The sequence below is a fragment of the Hippocampus zosterae genome, chromosome 1 (assembly GCF_025434085.1).
Source record: "Hippocampus zosterae strain Florida chromosome 1, ASM2543408v3, whole genome shotgun sequence".
NCBI classification, from domain to species: Eukaryota; Metazoa; Chordata; class Actinopteri; order Syngnathiformes; family Syngnathidae; genus Hippocampus; species Hippocampus zosterae.
The window spans coordinates 40,471,778-40,486,136 of record NC_067451.1 but is presented as its reverse complement, the minus strand read 5'-3'; the positions used below and the strand labels follow the sequence as shown (position 1 = coordinate 40,486,136).

General features: G+C 45.1%; 1 protein-coding gene and 1 long non-coding RNA gene across 2 annotated transcripts in view; one reads left to right on the top strand and one right to left on the bottom strand.

Annotated features, from left to right (window-relative positions):
* The window catches only part of LOC127608648 (uncharacterized), a 78,955-nt gene that overhangs the window by 31,499 nt on the left and 33,097 nt on the right, over window positions 1–14,359 (bottom strand). The gene's annotated exons all lie outside the window — the stretch shown is intronic.
* LOC127608471 (UV-stimulated scaffold protein A-like) overlaps window positions 1–14,359 on the top strand; it is a 96,843-nt gene that overhangs the window by 56,231 nt on the left and 26,253 nt on the right. Inside the window, exon 9 of the mRNA XM_052077562.1 lies at window positions 5,686–5,791. Coding sequence (XP_051933522.1) covers window positions 5,686–5,791 — 106 coding nt within the window. The remainder of the gene's footprint in view (window positions 1–5,685; window positions 5,792–14,359) is intronic.

Genomic DNA, 14,359 nt, shown 5'->3' with positions numbered 1-14,359 from the left:
GATGTTTGAGCACACACACACACGAGACTATAGTGTCGGACTACTCGAGCTGTGACAAATTAGAATGCATCTGTGCAAGTTGTAAAGTGGTCAAATATTAAAATGATAAATTTGACGATTATGTTTGATGAATGAACCCCAAGAAACATAAAGAAGTTACTCCACATTTAATCAATAAGATTACCAAGATTTGTAATGCCCGCTGGCACTTATCTGTGATTGGAATTGTGGAAACGGACGTGGAACAAGTGTCTGCGTAGCACCAAGTTTGTTTAAAGTGCATTGCAATGAGGCATCCAGCTAAGTGAGTAAAATGCAAGCTTTACGAGACTCTGCCTCTTTTATTACGATCATCTTGAAGTTTACATCATAACTTCTCCTCAGCTGCTGGTTAACCTGGCTGAGCTTCAACCCACTTTTCTCCAGACTGTCGCACGTTTCTCCATTTTCTGTTATCTGATTATTTTCTTCTCTTTTCTGTCTTACCGCATTTTTTAATTTTTCTTCTTCGTGCTACCTCTCTTTATATATATAATAAAAACATATATATACCTGTGTATATATATATATATATATATATACAGTATAATATATAATTTTGTCGGCCCGGTAGTCCAGTGGTTAGCACGTCGGCTTCACAGTGCAGAGGTACCGGGTTCGATTCCAGCTCCGGCCTCCCTGTGTGGAGTTTGCATGTTCTCCCCGGGCCTGCGTGGGTTTTCTCCGGGTGCTCCGGTTTCCTCCCACATTCCAAAAACATGCGTGGCAGGCTGATTGAACACTCTAAATTGTCCCTAGGTGTGAGTGTGAGCGTGGATGGTTGTTCGTCTATGTGTGCCCTGCGATTGGCTGGCAACCGATTCAGGGTGTGCCCCGCCTACTGCCCGAAGACAGCTGGGATAGGCTCCAGCACCCCCCGCGACCCTAGTGAGGATCAAGCGGTTAGGAAGATGAATGAATATATATATATTTTTTAAATCCTTGTCTCGCCCCTCGTGGTGTCTGTCCCCCATGCATCCTTGGGTCCTCTACCAGAGGCCAGGAAGCTTCAGGGTTCTGCGCAATATCCTTGCTGTTCCCAGCACTGTGCTTTTCTGGACTGAGATGTCCAATGTTGTTCCCGGGATCTGTTGCAACCACTCATCTAGTTTGGGGGTCACTGCCCCGAGTGCTCCGAGCACCACAGGCACAACTGTCATCTTTACATTACAGGCTCTCTCCAGGTCCTCTCTGAGCCCTTGGTATTTCTCTAGTTTCTCATGTTCCTTCTTTCTGATTTTTTCATCACTTGGGACCGGTAAAGTTGTACTTGATACTTGATACATCCACGACAACTGATTTTGTGGTGTCTGTTTTGTAGGAAAAAATATATAACTTAACATATCACAACGTAACGAGTATAAGATAACCATATGGTTGCCAGACAAAACAATGAACAAGGCAAACAGTGAACAAATCAGGAGCAAAATGCATGCATGTGATGCCTGTTAGCTGATCTGCAATGGTAATCATTAGATTAGCAAAGATGCCCGTTAGCTGATCTGCAATGGTCATCATGAGATTAGCAAAGTGAACATAAGTAGCGACGTGCATACATGTCATGACTATTGTCTGTTCTGCAATAATCATCGTTAGGTTGCCAAGCATACGGTGCATATCATGGATATGGTTAAATCTAAAAGCGTATGCAATCACACAAAAGCACAGTCCTATTATATTTTAAAATAAAGCCCATTGTGATACCATTATAAATTTGAACCGAGGTATGAAACTGTTTATATATATATATATATATATATATATATATATATATATATATATATATATATATATATATAATATCCTATGTTTATATTATCATTAAAATCTAGCTGACAAAGATTGTCATGGCCAATCAGAATTACACAACACATCATGGATCATAGGCTACCTCACAAATCAGCCGCAGTACGTGAGGTTGCAGATCTGTGGACAGGCTTCTCTGCAGCACTGGAGCGCCGCAGGGGATTGTTCTGGCTCCATTCCTGTTCATCCTCTACACCTCGGACTTAAGACACGCCACTCCAAACTGCCACCTTCAGAAGTTCTCCGATGACTCTGCGATTGTTGGCCTCATTATAGAGGGGGACGATCGGGAGTACAGGGGACTGACGAAGGATTTTGTGGACTGGTGCCAGCAGAATCTCCTCCAGATCAACCCTAGGAAAACTAATGAGTTGGTTGTGGATTTCTGCAGGAAACAGTCCTCACCAGCACCGATGAACATCCAGTGGTATGGCCATAGAGAGGGTGACCTCCTACAAGTACCTAGGTGTTCTTCTGAACAACAAACTGGACTGGTCTACAAACACGTACACCCTGATTAGGAAAGGACGGAGCCTCTTCCTACTCAGGAAACTGAGGTCTTTTGGGGTTCAGAGGTCGCTCCTTAAGACTTTCTATAACTCGGTGGTGGCCTCGGCCATCCATTATGGCATTGTCTGCTGGTCAGGCAGCATCTCAGCCCGGGACAGATAGAGACTGGAGCGACTGGTCAGGAAGGCCAGTTCTGTCCTGGGCTGCTCCCTTGACCCCCCTGAGGAGGTGGGAAACAGAAGGACGCTAACTAAGATAAAAGCTATGATGGCCAGTCCCTCCCACCCTCTCCAGCCCGCCCTGACAGCACTAGGTGTAGCTCCTTCAGCCAGAGACTGTTACACCCGCGCTGTAAGAAGGAGAGATACCGACGCTCATTCTATCGACTGCTGTCAGGCTGCTGAATAAAAATAACAACAACAATAATAATAATAATTAAATGATGTGAAAAACAATTGTAAATAGCACTGCGATTTATCCATTTTGTATTTATATTGCACTTAATTGAATGGTGTTTGTTTGTTTTTTCTTCTTTCTTCTTTCCACCCACATTCTTGCTGCTGGAGGCTGTAAATGTCCCCAGTGTGGGACAAATAAAGGATATCTTAATGATACCATTAGAATTGATAAAGTGAGGGGCGTCCCTAGGTACCAGCCAATGAAATGAAAGGAGTTGGGCCCACAAAACTTGAGAAAACCTGTGTTTTGTCCCTGGAGAGTTCAGAGTTCTGATGTGCACATCTGTACCTCTCTGGGTTTTGATTGAATAAAACTCGCTTGTGACCAGCCTTTCACTTGGACTCATGACTAAGTTTACACTTAGTTTCTGATCAACTGCGGCCTTGAACTCAGGGACATCTGGTGCATCCGCTGGTCTGCAGCTCAACGAAGGAATATCAGTGTCGGCCATCCTGTCTGCCGTCGACCCCCGGGAGAGGCGAGACGTTTCCGCGCGCCCTTTGCCTACGGGAAGAGGCATGGGTCCGGCTCGGGGCCGACACTACATTTTCCTCTGCCCTTTATCAATGATCACGATATCTGGTTGGATTCGCCATTACCATCTTGTCAGTCTGTATCTGGAAGTCCCACAGGATCTTCGCTCAGTCATTCTCCACCACCTTTGGAGGTGTTTCCCATTTTGACCTTGGGGTTTCCAGTCCATACTCCGCATAGATGTTTCGGTAGACTATGCCAGCCACCAGGTTATGGCGTTCCATGTAGGCTTGCCCTGCCAGCTTCTTACACCCCCTGCAGTTATGTGTTGGATCCTTTCAGGTGCATCTTTGCACAACCTACAACTTGGGTCTTGTCTGGTGTGGTGTATCTGGGCCTCAATGGCTCTGGTGCTCAAGGCCTGCTCCTGAGCAGCCAGGATGAATGCCTCTGTGCTGTCCTTCAGGCCAGCCCTCTCTAGCCTCTTCTTGAAATCAGCCACTTCAGTTATGTTCTGGTGGTACATCCCATGATGGTCCCTCTTCCAGCACCTCATCCTCTCGTCCCCATTGTCTAAGACAGGGGTCCCCAAACTTTTTCCTGTGAGGCCCACATAACTTTTCCCTTCTCTGATGGGGGGCCGGTGTAAGTTTGTAACATCAACGATCGTAGGGGAGCTTAAAAAAATTGTTTCCCAGAAAGCCACACATAACCAAATAACCCTTTGACCTGAGGACAACAGGAGGGGTAGAGGGCCGGGTCAAATGTGCCGTAGTTTGTGGACCCCTGTTCTAAGACATTCTCTGAGTACGTCATTCGTTGGAGCCTTCTCCTTGATGTATTCACGGAGCTTGGATGTTTCATCCTGGACAGTGGCTCTCACACTCATTAGTCCCTGGCCTCCTTCCTTACGGCTTGCGTACAGTCTCGGGGTTCAGGGTATTTGATCACTGGCAGGGCATCGCTGTTTATTGCCCGGGTTTTATTCTTGCCATTGAGCTGGCTTCTTAGGACTTGCCTCACCCGCTGGAGGTATTTGGCCGTAGCCGCTTTCCTTGTTGCTAGTTCGAGGTTGCCATTGGCTTGTGGTATACCGAGGTAGCTGTCCTCGATGTCTGCTAATGTTCCTTCAGGGAGTGAGACCCCTTCAGTGCGGACTACCTTTCCTCCCTTGGTCACCATCCGACCCTGCAGGAATAATGTGGCCAAAGGAAGAGATTCAGACCACGGACGTTAAGACCCGAAAGCTCCTAACCATGCATGGAGTGTTCCATCCCATATTCAGCACCCTGAGACTGTACGCAAAAGTATTTTTTACTCTTCAGTCAACAGAATGTTTTTCCAAACGTGTTGAGGATCATCAAGATGGCAAATGTGAGACCAACCTTTGTGTACCTTGTGTTCCTTTCGGACGGCGGTGGCTTTCGCACAGGAACTCTCCCATGTATGCCATTTTTTGGCCACCGTCTTTTTTATGACCACCGAGAACCCTGACCTAAACTGAGGGCAGTGAGCTCTGGGTTTCTTTGGATGTTTTTCTAGGTATTTTTGCAACTTCTTTGATGAGTCGTTTTTTTGAAAATGTATTTTCAGATTCGGCTTTGCGTATAATAAGTAATTGACTTCAAAATGCAATCAATCCAACCACAGCTAATTCTGACAGACCAGAACATATTGTAGTTTTGATCTTCTACATGCGAACAATTGAATCTGGATAATGCAAGGTAAAGAATCCATCCCAAACATACATGGAACACCATTAAAATATTTCAAGTTCTACTTACATTTCACGTCAATGTAATTTAACGTTTTCATCTATTTGTTCCCTCTGAATACCAACAAGACAATTGCAGTGCTAGTAGTCCTGTCATGTCAGCTCTGTAAAAGTATTTCTTTGAGTGTATATGGGCAGGGGCGGCCCAGTAGTTCAGTGGTTAGCACGTCGGCTTCACAGAGCAAAGGTACCGGGTTCGATTCCAGCTCCGGCCTCCCTGTGTGGAGTTTGCATGTTCTTCCCGGGCCTGCGTGGATTTTCTCTGGGTGCTCCGGTTTCCTCCCACATTCCAAAAACATGCATGGCAGGCTGATTGGATGCTCTAAATTGTCCCTAGTTGTGAGCGTGGATGGTTGTTCGTCTCTGTGTGCCATGCGATTGGCTGGCAACTGATTCAGGGTGTCCTCCGCCTACTGTCCGAGTACGGCTGGGATAGGCTCCAGCACCCCCCGCGACCCTAGTGAGGATCAAGTGGTTCGGAAAATGGATGGTATATGGGCAGGTTGTTTTGCACTGCTGCATAGCTCTATCACACTGAACGAGTGCAATGTGAAAATGACTTTACATCAGGAGATTTACGACTTGGACTAAATGTTTCAAACATATTTTCTTCTCACATCAAGGCTTCATCAGTTGAAGAGGATGATGACGACGACAGTGATTTCATTGAGGTACCAGAAAAAGAAGGATATGAGTCCGATATCTCTGGTCATCTACAAGTGGAAGATGGTTAGTTTAACACACACGTTCAAGACATAACCCATCTATCAATTTTGCATCTACTGCATCCTTTGAAACTTCACTGCTCTTAAACTCTATATTTGTCGTAGAACAGTCAAATGCACCACGGGTGGTACGATTCAGAATTTATGACTACATTTATATGGAAAAAGTGCACCTTAAATGCAATTAAAAAATGTGTTGAACTGCTATCATCACACGAGACCTAATCAAGACCTAATCAACAATAGTGGCAAGCATATGAAAAAGGAGTTATCTATTGGCCGCCATGTATGTGGAAAAAACAGCTGTCACATGTGTTGGCTTTAAACACAGAAAGCACCACCAAAAAGAAAAGAATTTATCGTATTTGGTCACTTCAGTTGCTTGAGGTTTTGTTATGTTTAATATCTGGCAAATTGCTACAGATCAAAAAGCCCAGAGGGCTCACTTTTCAACGCGGCATATACACAAAATGTCTGAAAAATGCGTACGCAACTTTCTACACAAAGAACCTAGTCCCTCCAAAAAAAAAATGATGGTGAAAAGGATGTGTAAGTACGAAAACTTTAACCCATGCATACACACGTTTTGGAGATAGGGATTTTTAGCGACACATTTGGTGTGGTTGTGAATTGAAGCCAGATTGCAGCATTACCAGGTATTATACATTGTCAAGATTGTGTTACAGAAATCACTGAACGCTATAAATAAAGGACCAAAGTAACGAACAGCATCAAGGACCCAATGAGCCAAACTCCCAGTGCCTCTCCAGGCTTGTGAGGGAACTCACATCGAAGTCCTAGAAGAGGCTATGGTCTGAGGATGAGGGACCTAGAAACCCAATCACGTTCCTCCAAAGTAACCCTCCCAGTCAACTAAATACTGAAAACCTCGACCACAGTGATGTACATCTACAGTCTTGAGTACAGTGTAGGCAAGATGATGTCTATAACCAGTGGCAGATGAGGGGAAGATGGAGGGCAGAGTATACTCGAGGAGACCGGCTTCAGGAGAGAGACATGAAAAGTGGAGGTCACATGGAGGTAGGCTGAGAGCTTCAGACGATGGCAGAAGGGTAAATGACCCTTTCAATTTCAAAAGGGCCAATGAACCTGAGAACTACAGGAATCAGACTGGAGGGGAAGGTCACGGGTAGACAGCCAAACCATTTGCCCTAGGTGATCCGTCTGCGGAAAGAGACCAAGACCAATGTCTATCCGCCAGTTGACAGTTATGCTGGTCTGTGCGGGACACGTCAGCTCTGGCATGTATCCAGATGGCACAACAATGACTGAGATGGGCACGGTCAAAAGAACTCCTGAGAAAGTTCTACACGGCAGTCATCGAATCAGTCCTGTCTTCCTCCATTGCAGTCTGGGTTGGGGCCGCCACAAATTAGAATAAAATCCGACTGCAATGGACAGTTAGGACTGTGGAATAGATCAGTTTCCCCCGTACCCACTCTCAAGGACTTGCACACCGCAAGAACTTGAGACAAGGGCACGGAAAATCCGACTGGACCCCCCACACCCTAACGTGGTGGTTAGTGTGTGAGGGGTCCAGTAGACTCTTCCAGCACCCTCAGGTAAGCGCTATCGAAACATGCGCACCAAAACCAGCAGACATTCAAACAACTTCTTCCCTATCGCCATTAACTCCATAAACAGAGACTCAAATCTATGGTGGATCTTTGAATTTTTGCACACCCCTGTGGAACAGTATAGCTCCAGCTCTTTACATACCTGAACAATTGTCATTGATCAATATTCCACAGCACCAGATATTTTAAAGCACTCAAGGACTTTCTGTAGAATTGCACACCTAAACCTGTACTTCAGTTACTGCTACTGGTCACTTAAAAATGGTGTTGCGTTGATCTGCAGCAACTGCACAACCATCATAGTGTTGTATTGCACCACTGATCACTTAACCTCTGGTCGATGACTCTGCACTTTGTCACACAGCTGTGATTGAGTTCTGCTCCTGCACAATGGCACCCGTACATTTCGGAAATTCTTTATATACTGTACTTATGTGGCATGTCCTTGTTTATCAAAGTTATTTGTTTATTACTATAATTGGATAGCCTATATTACTGGAGACAAATTCCCTGTGTTCCATACTTGGCAAATACATAGCAATGGCTCTGATCGAAAGCTGCTATTGCAGACCATTGACAACTTCCGGCGATGCAGGTCATGCGCCATCGTGGGTGACTTACTTTTTTGTTTTGATTTGTTAAATACTGTGATTGGCTGGGATAGGCTCCAGCATGCCTCGCAACCCTTGTGAGGATATACGGATCAGAAAATTTATGGATGCATGGATGGATGGATAGACGGCTCACCAGGATCTGCCGGTGTCCTCGTGAGCCTAATCTTTTGGCCGGTTGGGGCAGCCTGTGATAAGGGGCCGCAGTCAAGGCAGAGGCTGGTTTTGAACTGGACTTCTCATTCAGCTTTAGTGAGATGTGTGCGTCCGAGCTGCATGGGTTCCTCCACTACTGTGGCCTGGGATGTAACGGGCTAAGACCAAAGGGTAGTGGAGAAGGGAGCAGTGGCTCTTATGTGGGTTCTTGGCGTCTGAGGAGTGACCCGATATCTACTCAGTTCTCTCTAATGTTTTCTCTCTCAGAGCTGTCCATTGATACGGATTGAGAGATTTATCATTTCGTGAATGGAGAAAGGCTCATCCCGGGTGGCCGGCTAGTCCTTGACCACGTTGCTGATTCCATTCCGGAAGGTAACACGTAGTGATTGGTCATTCCAGCCACTCTCCGCCGCGGCCAGCCTAAACTCCACTGAGTAGTCAACGACACTGCCACTGCCCTGCTGGATACTACTCAGCTGAGTGCTAGGATCCTTACCGCAAATGGTGTGGTGGAACACCTTCTGCAACTCTGGCACAAAGTCCGTGTATGAGTGACAGAAGCTGGCACCCATGGACCAGGAAGCGATGGCCCACTGTGCTGCTTGACCCGTGCGCAGATTGTCATGTAAGCAATACGGGCAGAGTCAGTTGCGAACATGCTGGGTTGGGAAACAAAAACCAGCTCAAACTGCATGATGAACGTGGCGCAGGTCTCAAAGTTGCCATTGAATGGTCGTGGGCTGGGTTAGGTTTTACAGGGTTAGCAGGGGCTTGTACCACTGGGGGTATTGCGGCTGAAACTTCGGGAGCAGGCGGGTTTTGCGGTCGGTTGACGAGTGCTGATGTCAAGGCTGTGTCAAACCCTCTGCCTGTTGCTTCGCCAACACCATCTGCAGGTTAGTCAAGGCCTCCACCACAGGCTGGATTTGAGCCTGAAGGCCCTGTAAGGCTCCCGAAGTGTCCTGTAATTGCTGGGTGTGGGTAGTGGTCAGGTGATCTGCTTGACGAGAGCATCTTGGATCAAATCGAGTCCAGATCCGGTCTGTGTCAGCTGGGGTCGTCATGGCGAGTTCATCCTGTTAGGGTTTGTAAGTAACCCCAAACGCACGACAACAGACAAGGATGGCATTAGCTGAAACTTAGCATTTTTTATTGGTCTTGCAAAGTCAACTCAGAAGAATTCGAACTGAAAACCTCCTTAGCATTCAAGCGAGAGCACAAGGACTCCACAGGGAGAGGAAATGTCCACAGAGGAAGCAAGAACTGGACAAGGTTTCTACCAGAGCTTGCTGCAGAGTGGTGACAACACGAACTTGCACTGAGGACTGGTTTGGGAGCCAACTTATATCAGCCCAAATGAGCTGATGAGCTACAGGTGGGTGATGAGCTGGCAAGCCTCAGGTGTGAGGTGCAGAGCACCCTGGCTGAGGAGGCTGCCTGGCTGGCCCCTTCCTCACAGTACACCCTACCTTACGGGAGCCACATGGTGACTTGCCAGGTTTGTCAGGATGGGAGCGATGAAATTTAACAATCAGTTCCAGGTCCAATTCCGACCCTCCACGCCGTAGCCCTCCCAGTCAACCAGATACAGGAACCCTCATCCTCGGCGCCGGACGTCCATCATTCTACGGACCTTCCACTGATGCCCGTTCGCAATCTCAGGTGGAGGTGGGGCTGGGGTCGGAGGCATCAGGGGACTGTCGGAGACTGGCTTAACTGGGTGGATCTTTATGTAGGTAGGGAGCCACAGACACACCACTGCAGGACTGAGCAAGGAAAATCCTTTGAGGACAGCCACACCCTTTGCCCAGGTTGGTAATCCAATGCCGGACGACGACGATGGTTGGCTCCTCGACTGGCATATTCCATTGCACAAAGCAAGGCGTTTTGGGCAATATCCCAGACACGGTGGCACCAACCAGGTGGTTCTGCACTGAGTGAACTGCCACTTCAGACTCCTGTGCAGAGAAGATGGGCGGCTGGTAACGCAGAGATACCTCAAAAGGTGAGAGTCTGATGACAGAGCAGACCAGGGAGATGATTGCATATTCGACCCAGTGGAGAAACCGGCTCCAGGAGGCAGGCTTCTTCAGGGCGAGACAACGAAGGGCGGACTCCACGCTCTGGTTCACCCTCTCAGTTTGCCCGTTAGTCTGGGGTGATATCCTGAGGAGAGACTACCAGAAGCACCCAGCCCCCTGCAAAATGCCTGCAATACACGGATGATGAACTGGGGTCCTCGATCGGAGACAATGTCCATGGGAAGAGCATGCAGGCGGAACACATGGGTCATGAGGAGGTCAGCAGCCTCGGAGGCCCATGGGAGTTTGGGCAGGGCCACTAGGTGGACCCCCTTGCTGAAATAGGCCACCACTGTTAGGATCACAGTATTACCCTAAGAAGGGGGAAGTCCTTCCCTGCTCGCCACTCAGTCCATGTGCTGTCTTTGTCTGAATTTTCCTAGCCTCCTGTTGTATTTTCATCCTAAAAACAAGCTCGTCCCCCACCATCACCCTCTCCCTCACACATTCCCTTGTTTCACCGTCTTCCTTTTTTATGTCTTGTGACCTGTTGTAACTGTCATATGCTTGTGCAGTTTTTTGCCTCACTCAAATTATCCTCAAAATGAGGGTAGTTCGAGCGTGGGTTTTTTTCTCCCCCTCTCCCTCCCTTGTGGTTTCTTTCTGACTTTCGGGTTGAGTGAACGCTGGCGCGTTTTGGCTGCTGCTGCTCAACCCGTATTGGTTTTTTTTTTGTTATTGTAACGTGTTCTTGGGTGTCTTGAAAGGCGCTTATAAATAAAATGTATTATTATTATTATTATTTAATACCGCAAGTGTATCAAAAAAGTTATTTGATTTTGTGTGGGGTTCTGGGAAACAATACATTTTTACGTCGAGGTACTCTTGCAGTCACACTTTTGCTGTTACAAACTGAAGCAAAAAGTTATGTGGCCCTCACAGGAAAAAGTCTGGGGACCACTGCTGTAAAGTGTCCTTGGGTGTCTTGAAAGGCACTTATAAATAAAATGTATTATTATTGTTATTATCCTAAAACGCCCTACCTGACACAGAAAGAAAAAAAATCTTCCCTATCTGGCATATGATGAACATAATCAGACTGTGCTCAACCACAAACTGTTGCGGTTTTGGGGCGTCACTGCAGGATGGACAACAACTTGGAGAAACTGGAATCCATGCTCAAATATTGACTGAAATCACGGATTTGGCTGATCGACGCCACTAAAGAGACATAAGCCACGGACTCAAGGCTGTCTTAAATTCTTGGGCAGCCTGCTACCAAAAACAACATCTGCTCTCTCGACCTTCCCCTGATGAAAATATGCACGGAAGCTAGTCCCCCACCATCACCCCCTCCCTCATACATTCCCTTATTTCACCGTCTTCATTGTTTATGTCTTGTGACCTGTTGTAACTGTCATATGCTTGTGCAGGAGTTTTTTGCCTCACTCAAATTATCCTCAAAATCAGGGTAATTCAAGCGGGGGGTTTTTTTTCTCCCCCTCTCCCTCCCTTGTGGTTTCTTTCTGACTTTCGGGTTGAGTGAACGCTGGCGCGTTTTGGCTGCCGCTGCTCAACCCGTATCGTATTGTTTTGTGTTTTTTGTTATTGTAAAGTGTCCTTGGGTGTCTTGAAAGGCGCTTATAAATAAAATATTCATTCATTCATTCATTCATAATGTCATGGATGTTTTCCAGTCAGATTTTTAGATGGTGCAGAGCACAGCGTCCTGTTTTGAGTTATTAATGACATTCTCCTGGCTAATGACACTGCTGACCATCTGTGTCTTGTTTTGTTAGACCTGACTGCAGCCTTTGATAAGGTGGACCACAGTATTCTTTTGGCTCGTTTGCAGTCCCAGGTGGGGATTTTTGGTAGAATGTTTTGGATCCTAGTTGAGGGGCAGGACTTTTTGTGTTGGCTTTGGTTTAGCTGAGTCCCACTCTGCCCACCATGCTTTCATGTGGTGTTCCACAGGGTTCAATTTTGGTGCCCCAGATGTTTTCATTGTATTTGTTGCCTCTGGGTTCTATCGTAAGAAAGTATTTCCTTTCACTGCTATGCTGATTACAGTCAAATCTACGTTTAGCCCATTTAAGCCCAAAGATTTCCCAGACATTTAAAAGTCAAAATCAGGTGTCATTGGTCGCCCTTTTAAGTAATCAGTAATAAAATATTTTAGAGCCCTTTAAATTAAATCATTGTTGTCCTTCACAAATGTGGGATTAAATGGGTTAAGTTAACAAAAAGTTAACTGTTTTTGTCTTTAAATCCATGATTTTATTTCATGTCTGGCACTAACATATGCAGCTGTGGTTGTTTTTATTGTGCTCTATAAATAAAGCTGAGGTGAGCCATCGATCGGTTCATGTTTGAATCCGAAAGTTACTTATATTTTTATTCGCCCTGTTACATTTTATTGGAACGTAGTACATATGTGACCATCAATACATAGAGAGTGAGAGAGAAACAGACAAAGACACACAAACAGACACATGCACAAACGGAAAGACACACACTCGCATACAGACTATATTTGGAAAATGCATTCTGACTGTTAACTAGTTAAGGAAAAAGATGGATACATCCTCTTGCTTTTATTGTCCATATGCCACCCCCACAGCCTTTCTTCTTTCTTATTCTGTTGGATTGATAATCAGTTCTTTTATCCCTGCTCGTCAGGACTTACTCTCCTTCTTTTTCAAATTAACATGTTAATTACAGGCCCTGCTTTACCCTAGAAAATCAATACCTCTTTCAGTGTTCTTCTGTTTTTTTTCTCCTGATTTTCATTTCCTCACTTTGTTGTTCTGTGAACACGCATGCATGTGCACATACACACACAAACACACGCACGCACACAAACACACACACACACACACTTTTTCTGCCATTGATTTATATGTATCTTGACAACATCAGAAAAAAATGTCTATTAACAGCAAATTGAGCCTTTTTTTCACATTTCAGACGGAATGAGAGTGATATAAACGGTGGATTTAGGACAACAACAGACAATCACATGCCCCTAAGCATGAATGGTTGCATTTTATACAGAAAAACAACAAAGGGTATGACTGGTTGCATTTTTATTTTAAAAAATGTTCTGTAATTACTTTGTAATCAAAAACATCATTCCATTTGCGACCGATTCAGTAACCTGAATTCATAAAAATATTTACAGGCGTTCAAGAGGCAAAAAAAATATATGTTTACAGAAAATGTGTTACACGCATTGTAAATTAATATGATTAGAAAGAGCAAGAAACTTGACAGGTTTTTTTCTAGTTGTCAGTATTGACAATCAGATGAGAGTTCCGTTTGACAGATGTGACATTCGTGCAGGTGGAACTGAGGTAAATTACCACTCAATGCCCCGTTCACAGTTACAATGCAGTTTACCTATGACCATCCCAGATCCAGTGGAAGTGTGTCCGCTTTACACCCTGAGGCTGTTTACACACCTATCATTGCTTGCATGGTTTGCTTGAAACAAAGTGGTACAATATTGTTTTTTCTATTAGTTTATCATGTGTGCTGTCATTCGATCCTTAGTTGGGGTTGAACTCGTCCCGTTACATTCACCACTCCGCAATGATGGATGGTTATAGCTTAAGGTTAATTATTTGTCAATCATTTGGTTTGTTAACAACACAGACACCTTGCAGAAGCTTGAGCTGATTAAAATACTTTACTTAAAATGAGGGCATTAACACAGTCATTTGCAAAATATTAAATTCCATACTTAAATACAGTGTGGCCTTGAGATATAATTATTTCTATGACCACAGTCGTAACTGAAAACACTCATATTTCAAATCTTCCAATTGGAATTGAATTGTCATTAATCACTATCACCCCCCCCTGCCCACAAAGAAAAACCGCAGAAAATGTTGTAATGTGTAATTGAATGAAGAAAAAAAGCATTAAAAAATATTTTATTGCATCAAAACATGTAGAATTGCCAAAAATAAAAACAACCAGAGCTGCAAGTAGATTTAAATGGCCCTCGTAATCCTAGCCTTATGTGTGTGCGTGTGAAGTTTCATGAGTATTCTCCCTCACACCCTCAAAAACAGCATGATTTTTCTTTGCAAACAGAGCCTCGCCATGGCAACAGCATTCAAAATCAAAAGCTTTCAATAACTTTTCATCTTCAACACATTTAGGTGAAACACGCTGA